The sequence below is a fragment of the Octopus bimaculoides genome, chromosome 6, assembly GCF_046866305.1.
Source record: "Octopus bimaculoides isolate indiv1 chromosome 6, ASM4686630v1, whole genome shotgun sequence".
In the NCBI taxonomy this organism is placed as follows: Eukaryota; Metazoa; Mollusca; class Cephalopoda; order Octopoda; family Octopodidae; genus Octopus; species Octopus bimaculoides.
The window spans coordinates 55,272,511-55,293,771 of record NC_142933.1 but is presented as its reverse complement, the minus strand read 5'-3'; the positions used below and the strand labels follow the sequence as shown (position 1 = coordinate 55,293,771).

At 36.7% G+C, this 21,261-nt stretch overlaps 1 protein-coding gene and 1 non-coding gene across 2 annotated transcripts in view; one reads left to right on the top strand and one right to left on the bottom strand.

Annotated features, from left to right (window-relative positions):
* LOC106867597 (uncharacterized) overlaps nt 1-10,796 on the bottom strand; it is a 21,944-nt gene extending 11,148 nt beyond the window's left edge. Inside the window, exons 1-3 of the transcript XR_008264433.2 lie at nt 10,203-10,796; nt 8,580-8,671; nt 5,900-5,970 (exon numbers count right to left, since the gene is read on the bottom strand). This is a non-coding gene — a transcript (uncharacterized LOC106867597). The remainder of the gene's footprint in view (nt 1-5,899; nt 5,971-8,579; nt 8,672-10,202) is intronic.
* Nucleotides 10,797-12,809: 2,013 nt separating this feature from the next.
* On the top strand, nt 12,810-15,067 carry LOC149135127 (uncharacterized). Its single transcript, XM_089353471.1, has 2 exons — nt 12,810-13,010; nt 14,441-15,067. Exons 1-2 carry the CDS (start codon nt 12,810-12,812, stop codon nt 15,065-15,067), a joined length of 828 nt encoding a protein of 275 aa, XP_089209597.1.
* Nucleotides 15,068-21,261: the final 6,194 nt, after the last annotated feature.

The following is a 21,261-nucleotide window of genomic DNA, read 5'->3' as shown; positions in this document are numbered from 1 at the left end:
TCAAACACTGTCTGTAGCTGGTCTTCTCTTGGAAGAGCCCTGCTTCTCACATGGACAACTGTATGTTGGCTGCTCAAGAGTGGGCAGCAACAAAAAACCTATTTGTATATGCTCCACAAGGGAAAACAAGGAACATAGTTTACAATGAGATGTTATAATCACAACAGCAAGAAAGTATGTACATGATCATGATCACCTTCTTTTACGAAACTTCATTGACTTTCATATATTTATATTGATATACATATATATATACGTGTGTTTGGGTGCGTGTGTGTATATACATCTCTATATATAAAGATGATGCGTAGTCTAGACGGCGTTTTTAGATTTCATTATTCTCTTTAACCCGGGCAACGCCGGGTATTTCTGCTAGTATGTATATATATGTATGTATGTATATACTCTTTACTCTCTTTTTACTCTTTTACTTGTTTCAGACATATATATATATATATACACACTCCTTTATGTCTTTTATATATATATATAGGCATAGGAGTGGCTGTGTGGTAAGTAGCTTGCTTACCAACCACATGGTTCCGGGTTCAGTCCCACTGCGTGGCACCTTGGGCAAGTGTCTTCTACTATAGCCACGGGCCGACCAAAGCCTTGTGAGTGGATTTGGTAGACGGAAACTGAAAGAAGCCCATCGTATATACATATACGTATATATATATATATATATGTGTGTGTGTGTGTGTGTGTGTGTGTATGTGCGTGTGTGTGTTTGTCCCCCAACATAGCTTGACAACTGATGCTGTGTGTTTACATCCCCGTAACTTAGCGGTTCAGCAAAAGAGACTGATAGAATAAGTATTAGGCTTACAAAGAATAAGTCCTGGGGTCGATTTGCTCGACTAAAAGGCGGTGCTCTAGCATGGCCGCAGTCAAATGACTGAAACAAGTAAAAAAAAAAAAGATATATATGTATATATATATATTGACACTCTTTTATGTTTTACACCTCTCTCTCCATCACTCCTATTCCTTCTATCTTTCTACACTCTAATACCTTCCTCTCTCTATCACCCTTATCTCCCCATTCCTACTCCAAATTATATCAACTGACCACTATCTGGTACACTTTCCCTTATCTCCGTCTTTGTTTTCCTTTTTTCTTTCTTTTCTTTATTCTTCTTATCATTTTTCTTCTTCCTTTTTTTCTTCTCCACCCCCTTTTCTCTCTTTATTTCTCTCTTCCTGTTTTCGATTTGACCTTACAAATACATTCCCTACTTTTAGGTCATTTTAAATAAAAACCCTTAATTCAATAACACTGTGTATAAACTCTATACTTGGAATGACCAATCTTAAATTACTATTGGATTTTACTCACAAGGTATTGGAATCTTATATGTATACCATTCTGCCTAAATAATGGATTTACAAATACAATATCTCTGCATATCTCACATCTATTTTCGTTCCTCCAATTCACTCTCTATTTTGTATCTATACTATAAAAGGCAAATTTTCTCTGTGTGTGTGTATGTTTAAAATTCATACATTTACACAATTCCAAATTTCTTGGATTAAACAATTGCAATTAATATTCTAAATACAATTTGTTAGGTCACTGTGTCATTTTTTCACTCCAAAATATTCCTAATAACGAATATAATCCATAAAACTACAGAAGTAAACATTTTCTCCCTAATAAAATCTAATTTCCTCTTTCTAATACAAATCCTTTCAACTCCTACTTTCTCTTATGAACCTTTACGAACAATCCAACAACAAATACAAACAGAAAGGAAGGAGAAACACTGACAGTAAAAGAAAACTATTTCAGTATCAAAACTGAAACAATCACATTTCGATACTGTAATGACAGTTTCACTTTAATGGTTTCATTTTAATACTACATACATATATACATACATACCTCATTCTAATTGGTGGGAATTGTAAGTTATTTCTAACTCGTCCTTCACCGTGATAACAACAGAAAAAAAATAGTCACACATCTTTTTCAAATGCGATCAACAAACATTTATTCCCTACAAACTGTGAGTCTTTTGGAAAATCTTTTCGTAAATCTTGAGATTAACACTTGCACGATTACCTACCTAACCTTAAAACTCCAGCTCTAACACTGTAGTGAAAATCACTTTTACTTACTAACATTTTTTTATTTAGTTTGTGTGTGTGTATGTGTGTTCCCCATATATATATATATATATATATATATACTTAAGACTTAGTTGTGGGTTGGGAGTTTTATCGGCAGACGTCATTATTGTTATTATTATTTTAAATTTTTCCCCCAAGGGCGGCTTCAGGCAGGTGGAGAATAGTCGATTATATCGACCCCTGTGTCCAACTGGTATTTATTTTTTAGACCCCGAAAGGATGAAAGGCAAAGTCGACTTCGGCGGAATTTGAACTCAGAACGTAGAGATGGGTACAAACCTCCCGTCACTACACTGATTCTGCAGAACAGGGTTGAGTGTGAAAACTAACTTTAAAATGTGATAACAACAGAAAAAAAATAGTCACACAACTTTTTCAAATACGATCGACAAACATTTATTCCCTACAAACTGTAAGTTTTTTGGAAAATCTTTTCGTAAATCTTGAGATTAACACCCACACGATTACCTACCTAACCCTAAAACTCCAACTCTAACACTTAAGTGAAAATCTTGTGGGTGTAATCTGAAAATTTAACAATCTTTTTTAAAACACTTTTACTTACTAACATTTTTTTATTTAGTGTGTGTGTGTGTGTTGCCCATATATATATATATATATATATATACACACACTTACGACTTAGCTGTGGGTTGGGAGTTTGATCGGCAGACATTATTATTATTATTATTATTATTATTTTAAATTTTTCCCCCAAGGGCGGCTTCGAGCAGGTGGGGAATAGTCGATTATATCGACCCCTGTGTCCAACTGGTATTTATTTTTTAGACCCCAAAAGGATGAAAGGCAAAGTCGACTTCGGCGGAATTTGAACTCAAAACGTAGAGATGGGTACAAACCTCCCGTCGCTACACTGATTCTGCAGAACAGGGTTGAGTGTGAAAACCAACTTTAAAGTGTAAATAAAGATGTTTTTGAATACACACTCATTTATACAAACTACGGAGCTTATGGACAACACATTGCAAATCAGTGAACTTCATTACAAATCTGGGTAATTTTTCAGATTAACACCCGCACGATTTTCACTAGGGTGTTAGGATTACGGTTTTTGGGTCAGGGTTAGGGTTTTAGGGTTAGGGTTAGGGTTACGATGAGGTTTAGTGTTGTGGTTACGGTTTTAGGGTCAGGGTTAGGGTCTAAGGATTACGGTTACATAATTGTGCGGGCGTTAATCTGAAAAATTACCAAAATGTGAAAACTACCGACCCTGCCAACTGTTATATCTTTTGTTGTTCTCTTTAATATGTACATAGATTATGCCTCCAAACAAGACAACTTGCTAGGGAAAGAAAGCAACCGGTTTAAAAAGACAGCAACAGACTGCATCAATTCAACACATTCCAGAAGCTACTTTGAACATAATGCAAAATGGTGCATCAACATCTACTGCCCAATCTGATACAATTCTGGCAGAACTGTGTAGCAACAGATCACCAGCAATTGCTTCATCAGAAATTGCCGTCCTACCTCCTGCAAAAAGGAATTACCCTGCTATGTATAATCAGGGCAGCACAAAAAGTTGTTTTGCACAAGCATTTAGACGGATGAAATTTACATGCGCTTAATAATGTTACTCAAAACAGCCTTCAGACTTTCCCTATTGATTTCATCGTCTTTTGAATTATGAACATATTTACACCATAAGGGTTTTTTCGTTGATTTTCACCTAGCAAGATGGCGTAATAAGTCACACCCGGACAACGTCGGGTTATACTGCTAGTTATATATATAGATGAAATCTGAATGAAGCCCATCATGTATATATATTTTATCATCATTTAACAGCTATGTCCCTTACTGCACAGGTTGAACAATATGTGAGTGTGTGTTGTTCATCAAGCATGAACAAGAGGACGTTGAAGTGATGATACACAAACACACACACACATTATCTGCTAAACTTTCTCAAAATTTCCATTTACCCAACTTCTCTCACTGGCTGTGGTAGAAGACATTTGTCAAGGTGCTGCACAATGAAATCAAACACAGAAACTCATAAACTCTCACACAAATACAAACATAGGCACATAGAAATACATGTACATACACATAGAAATGCATATATAAAACCACTATGCCTAAACCTTCCTTCCCAAAATATCAGCCTTCTGGAATTTCCTCTCTGTTGTTCATATGACAAGTGTAGCAGCATCATAGTCAACTGTTATAAGGTTAACTTCTCTCTACTTTAGAGAGGAGTAGTTAGAGGTATCAAACAGCAGGATCAGATCATGAAAGTCACTGAGAGGATCATAGCTCAATTAATTATGAAGAAAGTCAAATTAGATGAAATGCAATTTGGATTCATGCCAAGAAGAATTATTACTGATGCAACTGCAGTGGGGATGGGTAACAGTACCTCATTTTTGTTGAGATGGATGGGTCACAGCATATTACCATTCAACTTGGTTCTTTGTCTCCTCCTTCATGAGGCTTAACATTTTGAAGTCAATCTTCACTACTTCATCCCACATCCTCCTAGGTTTCCCTCTGCCATGGGCTTTATGCACAGTAAGCAATTGGTACTTCTTTATACAGCTTTCCTCATCCATCTGCATCACATGACCAGACTAGCACAGACTTCTTTCTCTCTTGCACGTCATATCTGATGCCTCTTATGCTCAATTTTACACAATGATGATGATGATGATTATTCTCGTTCAGGTACTCTTCGCCAGTTGCTATTCTATGATTGTGCAGGCTTCTCTCTCGACGATGGATTGATGTTTTCTGTTTTTGAAAGGGACTTTGAATAGAAGGCCACTGGCCTTCCTTGTTGTGATAGCATCCCGCCCAAGGCTAGGTCAGAAGCATCTGTTTCAATGGTAAGTGGTATTCAAGGTTGTGGAACTGCAAGTATGACATTTACCAATGCAGTCTTAAGAGATGCAATTGCTGTTTTTGCTTCTTCTGGAAGTCCTGCTTTGTTGATATTCTTTCTGGCCTCTGGCTCTTAAGTGGAATGGTGAGTCTGGAGCACTTAGGTATCCACTTTGCATAATATGCAAAAATGCCTATTATTTGATTTAGTTCTCTCAATGTTCTTGGTTCTGGCAAAAATAGTAGAGCTTGATACTTCTTAGGGTCAAGTTTTATTGTTGAATTTCCAATATGTCCAAGGAAGTGGATCTGCTTCTCAGAGAATTGACTCTTGCTTTTATTGGTCATGCCAGATGTTTTGGTTGCCTGGATAAATCTCCTGAGGTTATCGTCATGTTCATGATGATCTTTGCTGGCTCTGATGATGTCATCTAGATAGGCAAAGTTTTTTTCAAGATTGTTTCTTTTTATGAATTCATCAACAACACGCTGGAAAAATGCTGCAGAGTTGGTACAACCAAATGGGAGGCGTTTAAACCAGGACAATCTCCCCACTGCTTCGAACACTGTCAGTTTATAGTCTTTGGGTTCCACCTGCTGATATGCAGCTGTCGTATCTATGTTGCTGAAAATCTTCTTTGCTGCTACTTCATTTAGATCATCAACAGTGGGAACCATTCTACCTGAATTCCTCTAGAATCCCGGAAGCACAATACTGCATCATCAACATTTCAGAAATAAGGGGGATCCACTTGTAGAATCATAACATATGTATACAAACCATATCAAACTGCTATTAAATAATACATGTATCTCCTACTAAATATATTGAGTACCCTTTTCTTTCGTTTGTTCACTCACTTGTGTATGAGTGTATGTACACACACACACACAAAGTAAATATGCCATCCAAACTTACCTGGACTGTAGATACATTCAATTTTTTGACTTATAGTCCTGAGAGAAAGGTAGCCTTTCTAAAGTAGTAAGCTGAAATAATAAAAGAAGAATCACATATTAAATGTTCTGAAAAGGATGTCTTGACCTCGACATACTTTTGTTCTCTAAACCAAAAAAGGCACACATACATACAAAGAAACATTCATACTGGTTATTCTTCATTTAAACTGTATACATTTCTTACCAAACTAATGTAATGATGAAAAGCCTACATCTCACAGCTGTTTCCGAAACAAAAATAAAATGAACATGAATGTAGATATATTTATTGCAATGTGTCAATGTTCCGACTGAAATAGCAACAAGATTTTCTCAGGGATGATGCAATAGAATGGTAACAGAAATGGCTGAGTTGTTTGTATACAGGACTACTAGTTTAAACATAAGCAGTTTTTTGGAGAGTGATCCCTTTTACAGACAACATAACACCTATAAACCTCCGTAGGTGAACATCATTCAGCAACAACCTATTACAAAATAATCAGCCAGCAGCCAATTATATAAATCCCAGAAGGATGAAAGGCAATATTGACTTTAAGATTTGAAATCACAACATAAAGGCTTGTAACTAAATCATCATCATCATCATCATCATCATCGTTTAACGTCCGCTTTCCATGCTAACATGGGTTGGACGATTTGACTGAGGACTGGTGAAACCGGATGGCAACACCAGGCTCCAGTCTGATTTGGCAGAGTTTCTACAGCTGGATGCCCTTCCTAACGCAAGGTATTTTGTTCGACACTCTACAAACTCACCACCTTTATACCTTAGCCACTGGTGTTGTGCTGTGTTCCCAAGGTACTAAGTTTTCAACAGCCATGGATCCTAATTAAGTCAAAACTAGATCAACCTTTAAAAGTAAGAGTATGCAATGGAACAGTTCCTTATTTTATTTTCAGGTAGGCATGAATTCTAGGAATGTTCCTAAGCAACAAGATGATGGCACAGTGTTCTACTCAAACAACAAAACACAGTGGATTTGAACTTACAATGTATGTGTACTGCTATTCAAATATTTTATCTTTCCAGTTTTACTTCTACTGTAAAACTTGTATGAAATATACCATTTGTAGAGGTAAAAACAATGGCAATGATGATATATAGAAAGTCAGAACTCTGGCTATAGATACACAAGACATGGCTGAATTTTGATCATATCCATATTCTTTAGAAGGGTTCACTCTTGATTTGTATTAGTCTGAATAACATAATTAGAAGGGGCCTCGACACAGTTAGCTTCCCATCTCAATTGGAACCAGTAGGTCTTGACCATGGGGTTGGTAGGTATCCCAACAGAATAACCCTCTTCTCATTTGAGTGAGGCAGATCCTTAGCCCAGGATGCAACATGCAGCAACACATTCTCCGGCTCCAACCTTGCCATATCAGCTGCAAACCCAGATGTTACTGCTTGTAACACAAAAGAGAGAAAATTCAATAAATACAGGGATCTGACCAGCTGCTATGAGTTTGTGTAGGTAGCCATTGAGACCTCAGGTGTTCTTGGACTCTGCAAATGAGCCTGCAAAGTGGAATGGCTGCTGCAGTTAAGTGTCACTGGCCATTCTCTATGGCAATACCATTGCGGTCATGACTGCAAAACCCACTTTTTGTTACAGTTTAAAAAGTGATCAGTTGGTTTAATAAATAATATCAAACTGTACATAGAAATAATTTTTATTAACTTCTATTTTGTTCAGTTGCTTTTTTGACTTGTTAGACAATCTTTTCCATAAACACCACAATATCTCATCTATCTCATTGAACAGAGAGAGATGAGAAATCCTCTATATAGTCATTCGATCTACTAGAAATAGCAGCCAAATGTCCTTCAAAGCACACATTGACTAATGTGGTCTTGGATGAGCCCGACCATAAGTAAGCAAAATATTCTACAAGGTAATGCTAATATAAAGGAAGAGAATTAAACAACTTTCAAGCAGTTTTTTTTTAACAATTGGACAGTGTAATAAAATGCTATAATAATTGAGTTTTGACCAAGAACAAAGGATGATTTTGTAGCAAACAATTCACTAAAATAAACAAAGATTACTGGTATTTTACCAACTCTGGCAAGACAACAAAGTTTATCTCAAGAGAATGTGAATTCCGAATATTTAAACACTGAATTAGGTACCTTAATGCCTCTAGATCAGTTCTCCACCTACTGTACACTTCAATAATAATGTTGAATTCACAATTTAGTTGCAACTCTCTAATTATTAAGAAATGTACATCTCAAAATGTTATTGCTTATAAATCAGAAGTCATTTCGTTTGTAAGAAGTCAACAATAGCAAATATTCTGTATATGTATTACTTATGAATGACCATGCGTAAATGGGCTCTGCCCAAATAAGCACAATGATATACAATACATATAATAAACATTGCAAGTCATTTTTAGCTCCCGGTGATTTTAAAAAAACCTGCCTGTAAAATCGGTCCTGGTGACAAAACTATGATCAAAGGCATTTCAGCTGTAACCACCTCATTTTTATTTCGGATGTGTATCTAAGACTAGATTATCCAATGTGTCCTGATGGGATTTAAGGGTGATTTGGCTGCTATTACAAGCAGGCTGAAAGACAATGTTCAGTTCACTTTGGAATGTATATCTACAACTATTTTTCTTACCTATCGAAACGTTTGAACAGTTTGCAGTCCTGCCACAAGCCGTAGGATACTTTGTAGTGGAGAAGAATAGTCCTGACATGCAATAGGTCGACCTGTAAATTAATAAAATATTTATCGTAATAAAGTTAATCTAGATACATCCACTCTTTGTAAAAACAGATACACCCTTTGGGGAAAGAGAGAAAAAATACATATAACAGAGCCGCGGAAAATTATGAAAATAAATAATCTTTCGTAAATGTTATGGATTTTAGCAAGTAATGTTAATTATATGAACACTAACTGAGCCATCTTGCTAATTGAAGAAGGATAAGCCAGACAGGTTTGTTACTACATCAATTGTGTGTATATCAGCAAAAGAGGGGCAAGACCCAACCATCACGCAGATAGATCAGATATGACAAAGAATGTTTATCTTTTTTCTAAATTTCTAGTTTGCTTTGCTAAGCTACGGCATGAAATTCTTAAAATCAAGCGTTAAATTAAGGCTAGCAAAACGGTGAAAAGATCAAGAGCAAATAGTTTCTTTTATGTTATTTAATGCTAAACAGATCTGTGTCTCTTTTTCTGAAAACAATGGTAATGCTATATGGGGAAGGGGGATCATTTGTGATAAAAAGACAAATCTGTCTCCTTAAAAATAATAAGCGGAGATCCAGTATATTTTAGTAAACAAATTAAGCGATTACTGTCTTGGAAGCTAAACCGGGAGCTACCGTTGCGAGGAAAAAAAAAAAAAGATTCTGCGATATAATCCTCTTTAAATAAATCACCTTTCTACTGGTTGCCCGACAGCTGAATGCTTCGATAAGCACTATGGAAATCAGGAGGTTAAAATGTAGTTAATTAGTGTATCAGATCAATTAAACAGACAACACACCAGACTGTAAATAAATAATTAGAAATACTATAACCTATTGTAATTTAAAAGACATACAATAACGTTGTTTATCGTCAGTGAACTAACAACAGCAAAAACCATGAGGTGGTGGAATTAACAATCTGGCTAAAAGTGGGAAAGATATGGGTAAATGTACTTAAAAGGGTCGTTACCTTATAAAAGTTGAACAGGAATAAATAAAATGAAAGAGGCAGCAAATTGAACAAGTTGTTAAAACGTTAAATTGTAGTTAAAAGATTGTAGTAGAAAACATCAATAAACATATACATGCACCTAGAATAAGTCTTCTTCACCAGGCGGTATTAACAATCTATGAGTTCACATTTTCAAAGGCATGAACAGCTAGTGGTTTTTGTGATTTTTCTGTTAGCCTTTTACTTTTTTCTTTTTCAAAATAAGCAGAGTTAAAGCGAGCAATTTCAGAAATACTAATAAATTCCATCTTGGAACCAACAAGGTAATATTGTATTGCAAAATATAACTCCACTGATTTAACGATCATGAATGCATTAATTTTGAATTTATAAAAATAAATCTTATCAAGACCGACCAAGTGCTTGTAATACTTCTAGTGATAGATGAACATAACATGTAACCCTTTAGAATATTAGTGCTGAGTTTACAAAAAGAAATGATTGTTAGATCTTATTACAGAGAAGATATGTCAGCCAAGAAACAAACTATGAAAAATTATATATATATATGTGTCAATGGTAACTTACCAGTCATTCTTGTTTAAAAGAAATATCTAGCAACAGTAGTTTTGAATAAATAAAATTTGAAATGTTGTTTGAGTTCGAGTATTGGAAATTGGAGATAAGCCAGGTTTAATTTTGATAGGTCCGAATTGTAGAGTTTATAGATGGGAAAGAAAAAATACGGAGTTACTGGTAGACATAAGATACATATTAATGTGGAATTTAAAGAATACTGGTTGGGAAGAGTGAGAAAGGTTGAATGCCGAGATAAATACAGCTGAGAGAGAACGAGAAGGACAGAGAAGTGGAGATATAGCAGCCGTCAGTGATGTTAAGCATTTTACACAATCAAGTATCAAACTGGATTGTTTACGTGGAAGGGAAGGAGAGAAAAACGAAAACATGTTTGCAAATCAGGAAAGAGGCTATTTTTCTAATGTGAAGAGTATGACTATTTATATATATATATATATATACATGTCTTTAAATATCCAAAATGACTGACTACAGCTAAGGCAGCCGTGCCTTTCTTGAGAGATCTTGATATCGCACGGCTGCCATGAAAAGATAGGGGTAACGCATGCGCAACATAACACCACCAAACTCTCTCTCTCTCTCTCTCTCTTTCTTTCTCTCGCTCAATTCCAGACTCTCTTTTAGCTGGCATTCGTTAATACAACATCTGTTGCTTTTTAATTATTCCTAAATTACTTACCTGACATTGGAAAAGTTAAATTTATTGACCTGTCAGAACTTCCAACAATAAAAACGTTTAATTCAAAGTCACATCACTTTGTCTACAACTCTAATGCCATCGGGGTGCGATGAGCATCACATTTCCCTTCCCTTTTCTCATTATATAAATATATTTTTCCCGTTACGACAATCAAATGTCATTTGACCTTTTCAGTGCACTGTTTTCTGGAAGGGTTCGATATTTATAGATTGCGATGCTGTTGATATTGTCGGGACTTGGCTTATTTTATTTTATTTTATTTTATTTTTAGTTGATAATACGATTACATAGAATTTAAAATGCTTGAGGGAAATTCATTAAAAATAAAAAAAAGCCCATAAAATCGAAATACAACTTGTATTTTTTTTGTTTCTGGGGAATTAAAATGAAATGAAAATAGAACTATAAATAAATTTCAGTGACTAAATTCGTGGAAAATAACAATTGTGTTGATCCTGCCATCAAAAAATATCGAATTGAGTCCTCGTTTTGTTGGAATTGCCGTGGTGATATGGTCAGCATCATCAGTTTCCTTCTTCCTATGTTTTTCCTGTCAATACTTATTTCTTTAGTAATTTCTGACATTGACCCAAGGTAACATTTGCCCAAGGATGTATGGAGATGACTATTTGTAGAAAATAAGGATGTGCAAAGATGATGAAGGTGTATTAGTTTTCCTCTATTTCTCACATACCACCAGTAGACTTCGGAAAGACTTCCTCCCGCACCACTTTTCTCCCAAATTTGTTTATTTAAAAATTTTTTTCCCCCGTTTTAGGATACGGAGGTTCCGGAAATTTGCCAACAATCGGCATTGTTAAATTTCCCTCACCCTCACCCCAAATTCTTCAATTTTGACTTTTTCCCCAACACTAACCCTAACCCTAAAATCTTAACCGTAACTACAGAAATGTTTTGAAATTTTTGTCTGAATCATAATGTCCGTGTTTTTCTGCATATTTAGAAGAAAAATATTCTTAAAAAACAATTTTTGGTAATTTTTTTCAGAATCATAATCTCCATATTTTCCCGTATATTTTGGAGAAAAAAATTCTGAAAGAAGTAAAAAATGGGGGAAATGGGAGTGGGGATAATTTTAATATGCCGATTTTTGCCAATTTTTTTCAGATTCGTATTCCCTGTAGCCGAAAAGGTGGGGTTTGTGTCGGAAAAAAAAATTTTTTTTAGGGTGGTTGGTGGGGGGGGGCAGAAATCTTGCCTAGCCTTCTTCCTATCTAAGCAGCATTTGTTCTTATAAATGTAGTAAAATACATGTGTAAACATAAATTTTGGGATTCAACCACCTGCATATGCCCAAAGTTGGGTGTTGGCAAGGCTGGCTTAGGAGGTATGGGGCCCAATTGGGAACAGTTTTGGTGGGCTCCAGGTTCCCAGTCAACTTGCACCTCGGAAATTCCCTCTGCCCCACCTTGGAGTTATTTTTTTTCTCGTTCTGCTTTCAGGTGCTATCAACTAATTTCGCTTCCTAATATACTGCAGAGGACTTTTTTCTCCTTTGCGGCATATTAGGTGATCAGAATAGTGGCTGTTTTGTATGTTTAATAACTGCTGTTTCTAGTATACTAAACAGCCACGTTAAGGACGGGCTGCCTTTTAGTTTGTAGCGTGGCACAAGTAGCCAGCACCATTTTGTATGAGATCTCGCTGGCAGCCATTATCTTGTCAGAGACAAGAACAAGATTTCGTGTACAACTGTTTGCCATGCACGGCGCCACAATGAGGCTCTCCTCGACAACGACTACTTAAACAGGTGCAAAAGATGTTCAAACTTTCTTAGTCTTCTCCAGCTTGCTTACGCTGAGAGACATTACGAAGCAGGCAGTTACAGTGGACGCTAACCTGCTCTAACCACATCTGTTATTCTCCTCATGTGAATGGAGATATCCCAAGCCATGCGCTGCCATGAAGATGGACACCGGGAATGGGACACAAGCCCACCGCTGCATCCATCTCTGTTCGTTCAAGTTGTCAGGAAACTAGTTACGGAAGATTCAGGCCCATCAGATTCTTCCCGCAAATTTTCATCTCATCGTGCATTCTATGTTAAGGATCGTGTGTCTAACAAATCGTTCATGGTTAATCATGTGTCTAACAAATCATTCCAGCTGTTCTATTTGGCCTTTGCGTCTTACTTCAGACAAGCTGAAGCAATCTGCCATTAACCTGCACACAGTGAATCTATCCCCGATAAAAACTTACGGCCAAATCTTATTACGCCTAGATCTCAACCTTCGAAAGGATTTTAGGTGGGTTTTTGTTATAGCAGATCTACCATATCCCATTTTGGGGCGCGGACTTCTTAAACCACTTTCACTTATTAGTAGATGTCAGGCGACAGAAGCTCATGAATGATTCTATGTCTTTGTTTACGCCTACTCGGGTTACTACTAATGCTGTTTTCAGCCCATCATTTTTTGTCGCCACTGTTGGTGACCAGTTCCACTCCCTTTTGGCTTCTTTTCCAGAGCTGGTGGATCCGACTTTCAAATCAGTCAAAGTCACACACTTGACTCGCCATTATATCACTACTTCTGGACCACCCGTTTTTTCACGTCCACAGCAACTCGCCCCTGACTGGCTCAAGAAGGCTCAATCTGAGTTTGAGCATATGCTTCAACTCAGCCTTATTTGCCCCTCCACCAGCCCTTGGACATCTCCTCTACATTTGGCATGGAAAGGGATTCAGATTTTTGCCTGGTGGGGGATTACAGACATTTGAATGTGATCACTGTTCCTGATCGCTATCCTATAAGGAATCTCCAAGATTTTTCTCCAAACTTGCATGGTTGTACTATTTTTTCCGAGCTTATCATCAAATTCCAATGAACCCTGATGACATTCCCAAAATTGCTGTTACCACCCCCTTTGGAAGTTTATGAGCTTTGGTTTGTAGAATGCAATGAGCACATTCCAGAGGTTTATTGACAAAGTTGTCTGTGGACTTGACTTTGTGTTCACTTACATTGATGATTTGTTCACAACTAGCGACATGCATGAAAATCACCTCCAACAGTTATCTCAACTTTTTCAGCGTCTTCACACCTACAATGTGCAAATCAGCCCTGATAAGTGTGTTTTCGGACAGACCTGTCTGGAATTTCTAGGTCATTATATCAACTCTAATAGTATCCCACCTCTCTCCTCCAAAGTCAATGCAATTCAATGCATCTCACCTCCCACTTCTCTATGCGAATTGCGTCACTTCTTGGGAATCGCCAACTTTTACAGGAGATTCATACATAAATGTGCAGACAAGTTACTCCCCTAACTCAACTACTGAAAGCAAATACAAAAAAAATGCTCCTATTACTCTATCTGCCGAGGCATTATCTTCTTTTGAGTCAATCAAGAAGGAAATAGCTTCTGTTCCTTTGCTTGCACATCCGGTTCCTGATGCTTGTCTCTCTTTAACAGTTGATGCATCAGATTCTGCGGTTGGTGCTGTTTTGCAACATACCGTCGACAATCAAACTCGACCTTTGATATTTTTTCTCATCAATTACAGCCAGCTGAACCTCATTACAGCACATTTGATCCAGTTTCCAATGGGATGGTTGAACGATTTCACAGGCAACTGAAGGCCGCTCTATGTGCCACTCCTGATCCACAGTCTTGGACAGAATTCCTACCTATCGTTCTTCTTGGTTATCGCACTGCTGTTAAAGCAGACTTAGGTTTCTCCTCTGCTGAACTCCTTTATGGTACCATTCTGGCACTCCCTGGTATAATGTTGGCGCCAGACAATTCATCGCGTCCTGATCCAACGTCATATGTCACCAGACTTCGCTTGTATTTCTCAAGTCCTCCACCCATGCATCTGCATGACCAGTCTATTCCTTCTCTCGTCCCACTGGACATTGACAAATGGACTCATGTTTTTGTTCAGGATGATTCTGTCAGAGGACCTCTCATTTCTCCTTATAAAGGACCATTTCATGTGCTATTGCGCACACCCAAAACTTTTAGTTTCAACATCAATGGTCGGGTAGAGACTATGTCGGTCAACAGACTTAAAAGGGCACATTTTGAGGTGTCCACACCCTTTGATGACACCCCAACCACGCCCACTTTTGATCCTTTACAAACACCTACACACCCACCTGCACACCATCACCTGCACATGCACCTTTGATCACACCATCACCTATACCTCCAACTTCATCACCACAACCTAACATGAACAAACTCTAAGTCACCAGGACAGGCTGCACTGTGAATTGGCCCAAAAAACTCACCAGAACTATTTACATCTAAGTGGTTTTTTTCTCTGTGACAGACAATTGTTTTCTCATGTGCTGAACAATTCTAATGCCTTCCCATTGAACTTTGTCAAAAAGTTTTGTGCATGCCCCTTTTATATTGCTTATAATTATTTTTCTCAAACTTATCACATTTTTATTATATTTTGTACCACATCTTGTTGTTTGCGATTGGTAGCCATCTTTGTTTTCTTGTGCCTGCTCCAGTCATTCTAATTTTGCACTAGCATTCTCAGGGAGAAGCCCTTGTAGCATGGCACAAGTAGCCAGCGTCATTTTGTACGAGATCTCACTGGTAGCCAATATCTTGTCCGAGACAAGAACGAGATCTTGTGTACAACTGTTTGCCATGCACGGCACCACAATGAGGCTCTCTTCGACAACGACTACTTAAGCAGGTGCAAAAGATGTTCAAACTCTCTTAGTCTTCTCCAGCTTGCTTACACTGAGAGACACTACGAAGCAGGCAGCTACAGCAGACTCTAACCTGGTCTAACCACATCTGTTATTCTCCAGAGATGATGTACCTCACGTGAATGGAGATATCACAAGCCATGCGCTGCCATGAAGATGGACACTGGGAATGGGACACAAGATCAGGAATCACAATAAACAATTATTGAATTGCATCCGCTTGTGAGGTTCTTCTTTTGCATTTCAGATCCTTAAGAAAGAAAATAATTACAATGGGAGAAGGTGATACTCTACTGGTATCATGAGCCTTTCTTTCCCTTATAAGTTTATTTAAAACAGACTATAATGTGTGTGTGTGTGTATATATGTATGAATGTGTATGTATGTGTGTATATATATATATATATATATATATATATATATATAATGGAGAAATATGTATGGCACTGTGTTGGTGTCACGTAAAAGCATCCAATCCACACTGTAAAGTGGTGACGTTAGGAAGGGTATCCAGCCATTGAAACAATGCTTCTGTTTGGTGCCATGTAAAAGCATTCAGTCCATGCTGTAAAGTTGTGACATTAGGAAGGGCATCTAGCTGTTGAAACTATGCTACTGTGCGGTCCTACACAAAAGCGCTCAGTCCACGCTGCAAAGTGGTGGCGTTAGGAAGGACATCCAGCCATTAAAATCATGTTCCCATGCAATACCATGTAAAAACACTGAATCCATGCTGTAAAGTGGTGGCGTTAGGAAGGGCATCCAGCCACAAAAGCCATGCCAAACCAGACGGGTGCCAGATGTAGCGCCCGGCTTGTTGGCCCCTGTCAAACCATCTAGCCCATACCAGCATGGAAAACATGTTAAATCTTGATGATGATGATATGCATATATAGATACACATATGTATATATTTATATGGGTATGTGTATATATATATATATATATATATATATATATATATATATATATGTATATACATATATATGTGTGTGTGTGTGTGTGGTAACTTTCTGAAGCATGGATAATTTGTTAATAAAATTTTCTACACATATGTCTCAGATGGTGTGGATTACGATTATATTGGAATTTGTTGTGTAAAGCATTTCCCCCCACTCTTTTAAATAAACTTAAAGGTAGACCTTCCTCAACATGGTTGTTTAGTATGCTAGAAATAGCAGTTACTAAGCATAAAAACAGCCACTAATCTGATCTCCTAATTTGCCACAAAGAGGGAAAAAAGTCTTTTGCCGTATACTTGGAGCCAAGATTAGTTGGTAGCGCATGAAAAAAGAAAACGAGGAAAAATATAACTCCAGGGTGAGAGGGGGATTCCAAGGGCCCACCCTACTCCGATTTTGGTGGGAAAAAGTCTTTGCGGTATATTAAGAGATGAGATTAGTTGATGGCACAAAAAAGAAAAAAACGAGGAAACACATTATTTCTCACCAAAATTGAGTTGGGTGTTGTTAAACTATAAATTTTAACTACATCTAAGCTACGCTTTTTAAAAATATTCTGCCAAAACACAGAAAGAAATTTAACAAGATCCCAAATAAACTTTTATTTACTGCATGTTATTATGCTAAAAGAGATCTACATAAAATGCAGATTAATAATAATCATTAATTAGAATTTTTCAGAAGCTGGTTATATGCTTATTGATTATTTTTTGTGCATAAGCTCTATTGTAAGACACTGTCTTGTCTGTGTGGCAGGAACTTTGTTCCTTAACTATGTTTCTGGATTTAGCACCAGTGTGTGATACCAAATGTCTCTTACTATAGCCCCATGTGTGTGTGTGTGTGTGTGTGTGTGTGTGTGTACGTGTGTCCATGTGTGTGTGTGGGAGTGTGTGGCTGTGTGTTTGTGCTTGTCCAAAACCTGAATGAATGCCATTGCAAAGAGATTTTCTCTTTTGAACAAGCGACAAGAAATTTTATCTCACCTACTGCATCTTTCTCTCTCTCACTATACACACATACACATGCACACGTGTGTGTATATATGCAATTCCCAACAAAATAAAAATACATATACATACAATAATACACATAAATACGACCTCAACCAAAACCATTATCAAAAATAATTGAACTTTTAACCTTTAACCATTGTAGCCAAAATACTGAGAACTGAATTCTTTTACACATACACATCCATTTATCCTTTTGCTTTTATCATTTTCTATTTATTTATTTATTTGATATATTTTGCTTTCTTTAATACATACATACATACATACATCATCGTTTAACGTCTGCTTTCCATGCTAGCATGGGTTGGACTACATATATACATAAATATATATGAGTTCAGCAAAAATTTAGATTCAGATGAATATGGTACTTAAGTTGAAGCACCAGAATTTAGTACGGTATTATCCATACAATTTCAAAATAAGGTGATTAGAATCAAAATAAGCAACAAGGATATCCAGAGGTAATGCAACACGATTGTTTCACGCAGCTCCATTTAATTGAACAATGCAACCATTACATCAGTTTAAATGCAGAGCAATCCTCAGCTGTACAAAGACATAGAACTTAATCAAATTAAAACAGATGGACACATTAGTATAATTTTGCCTAAAATCTCCAAGAAGTTAAGGGGATAGACAAAGAACATTGTTGCCCTTCCTTACACTTAGAAGCAACATAAATATATGTATACACACACACACACACACACACACGCACACACACGCACACACACGCACATATATATATATATATATATATATATATATATATATATATACATATATACATATATATATAAATATACATATATACCTATATATATATATATATATAAAACTAATTTAGAGACGAACCACCACTCTACAACTCAGTCACTCAGAACCCGTCCAAATCCATGCTGTGAGGCATATACCATCTTAATATATCTAAGATTTTAATCTAAAAATTTAAATTAAATAATATATTACATAAATAAAGCATATAAATAAATCATAGAAATATTAATTTAAAAAATTTAAAGTCAAATTTATAAATTGGACAGTAAAAATTAATACAATGATATACAGTATGGAAGTATAAATGTAAAAAGTTAGTGCTAGTACATAGACTACGCACGTTTCATGGCTGAAATAGGACTATATAAAATCATAAGCAAATTCTATCCGAGTCATTAGAACAGGGAAATGATTTTACTCCCAAAATCAGTCACTCTTCAGGTCAAATCCCTAAGAAAATACCATGTTTATATTTATTCCTTGAATGATATTAGGTATTTTCTTAAGGATTTGACCTGAAGAGTGACTGATTTGGGGAATAAAATCATTTCCCCGTTCTAATGACTCGGATAGAATTTGCTTATGATTTTATATAGTCCTATTTCAGCCATGAAACACGCGTAGTCTATGTACTAGCACTAACCTTTTACATTTATACTTCCATACTGTATATTATCGTATTAATTTTTACTGTCCAATTTATAAATTTGACTTTTAAATTTTTTAAATATTTCTATGATTTATTTCTATGATTTATATGATTTATTTATGTAATATATTATTTAATTTAAATTTTTAGATTAAAATCTTAGATATATTAAGATGGTATATACCTCACAGCATGGATTTGGATGGGTTCTGAGTTGTAGAGTGGTGGTTCGTCTCTAAATTAGTTATATACATATATATCATATATTAGGAAACCCGGTATAATATTATACCGATTTTTGCCTGTAAGGTTGGAATAAATTTTTTATTCCCTAATATTATCACTATATATATAGTGTCAATCACTCACACATTCACTCACTACAAAAAGTGGATAAAAAATTTCAGTTATCTCTCTCTCTTTCTTTCTCTCTCTCTATTTCTTTCTCTCTCTCTCTTTCTCTCTCTCTCTCTTTCTCTCTCTCTCTTTCTCTCTCTCTCTTTCGTTCTCTCTCTCTCTTTCTTTCTCTCTCTCTTTCTTTCTCTCTCTCTCACATACACACATACCAGCAACATTACTCTCTCTGTCTCTTGACACACTAACAAAAGCAATACGCATACACACCACACATTCTGTCTTGCACACCCCATCAAACACACACAAACAAGCACAAACACACACGCGCGCGCGCGCACGCACACGCTCATACAATCACGATCTCCCTGCCTCTTTCGCTTTCACGCCGACTTCAAAAGATCCAAACATTAAAAAAATAAAATTTTTTTATGGAAACCGTCGATCATCTTAAAAAATCTAAATAAACACATGTGGTTTACAAGTGGTTTGTAAGTGACAGTCGTGTGTTCCCATATCGAAAGATCGCCCAATGTTTTAATGATTAGACAGAGGTCCAATAGAATAGCTCTCAGAAACAGACTACGTACAAATTCGTTCTTCACAACTCCTGAAGCTGTTTTCTTATAAGAGGGTGGGAGTCAGGAAATTTTCATACAGCTGGAGGCTCCAATCGAAACAGGGGACCTGAAACAATAAGGTTGAGAAACGCTGTTATATATTATGCCTAACCGAAAACGATCACAGCCACATCATCCAAACAGAGTGGGTGAAACCGGGCTTAGCTGCCAGTCTATAATATAAATGGGACATGGGCAATCATTGTATTCTTTCTTGTCTTGGGGTTCACAGCCAAACGGCTGGGTGGATTCGCATGAAAAATGGCACACATGTGGAGATGGGTGCATAGATTGGAATGCGGTTTGTATTTTTTCCCATACTTACTGAGAAAATTGATTAAAACTTTTCTAATAGCATTCCCCTGTTTGTTCCACCATTAAAACAACCAGTTGCTCACACAGCCGGCATATACCATTTCACTAGCAACAAGGGGAGTACAGGATGGCAGTCAGCCAAAACTTTCGCTATGTTTTCTCTCTTCTTTCACCTCTTTGTGGGGTTAATAATCTTAATCTTTAGTTACAGTTTCTCATTCAAACTACATAATAGGCAGAATTGTCAGATTAAGACAGTAGGGTGTTTTGAGGGAGATTTGGCTGCTATTAGCTACGATGTAGAGGTCTGAACTTAATTTTCACACACATATTTGCATTTCAAAAATCTTCCATAAATCAACTATCGTAAACTTATACATACACGCAAGCACGCCCATATGCACGTGCACACACACGCACGTCCATTTCATATATCTTTCATTTTCTGCTCTCTGCAAATAAAATTTTTACAGATACAACTGCTTACAAAAATTGGGATTAATGTATAATTTCTTTCTATGTTCATAATTGAATAAATGTTTTAATGATTAGACAGACGTCCAATAGAATAGCTCTCAGAAACAGACTACGTACAAATTCTTTCTTCACAACTCCTGAAGCCGTTTTCTGACAGGAGGGGGTGAAACCTTCATACAGCTGGAGGCTCCAATCGAAACGGGAGTAAGTTTATTAGCATAGTAAACTGTGTGTCTGTGTGTGCGTGCATGCGGCAATATAAATAATAACACAATACATATGACAGGCCTTCATGTACAAGAGTATGTATACATAAATATGTGTTATTTCTTTACTACCCACAAGGGGCTACACACAGAGGGGAAAACAACGACAGACAAATGGATTAAGTCGATAATACCGATCCCAGTGCGTAACTGGTACTTATTTAATCGACCCCGAAAGGATGAAAGGCAAAGTCGACCTCGGCAGAATTTGAAC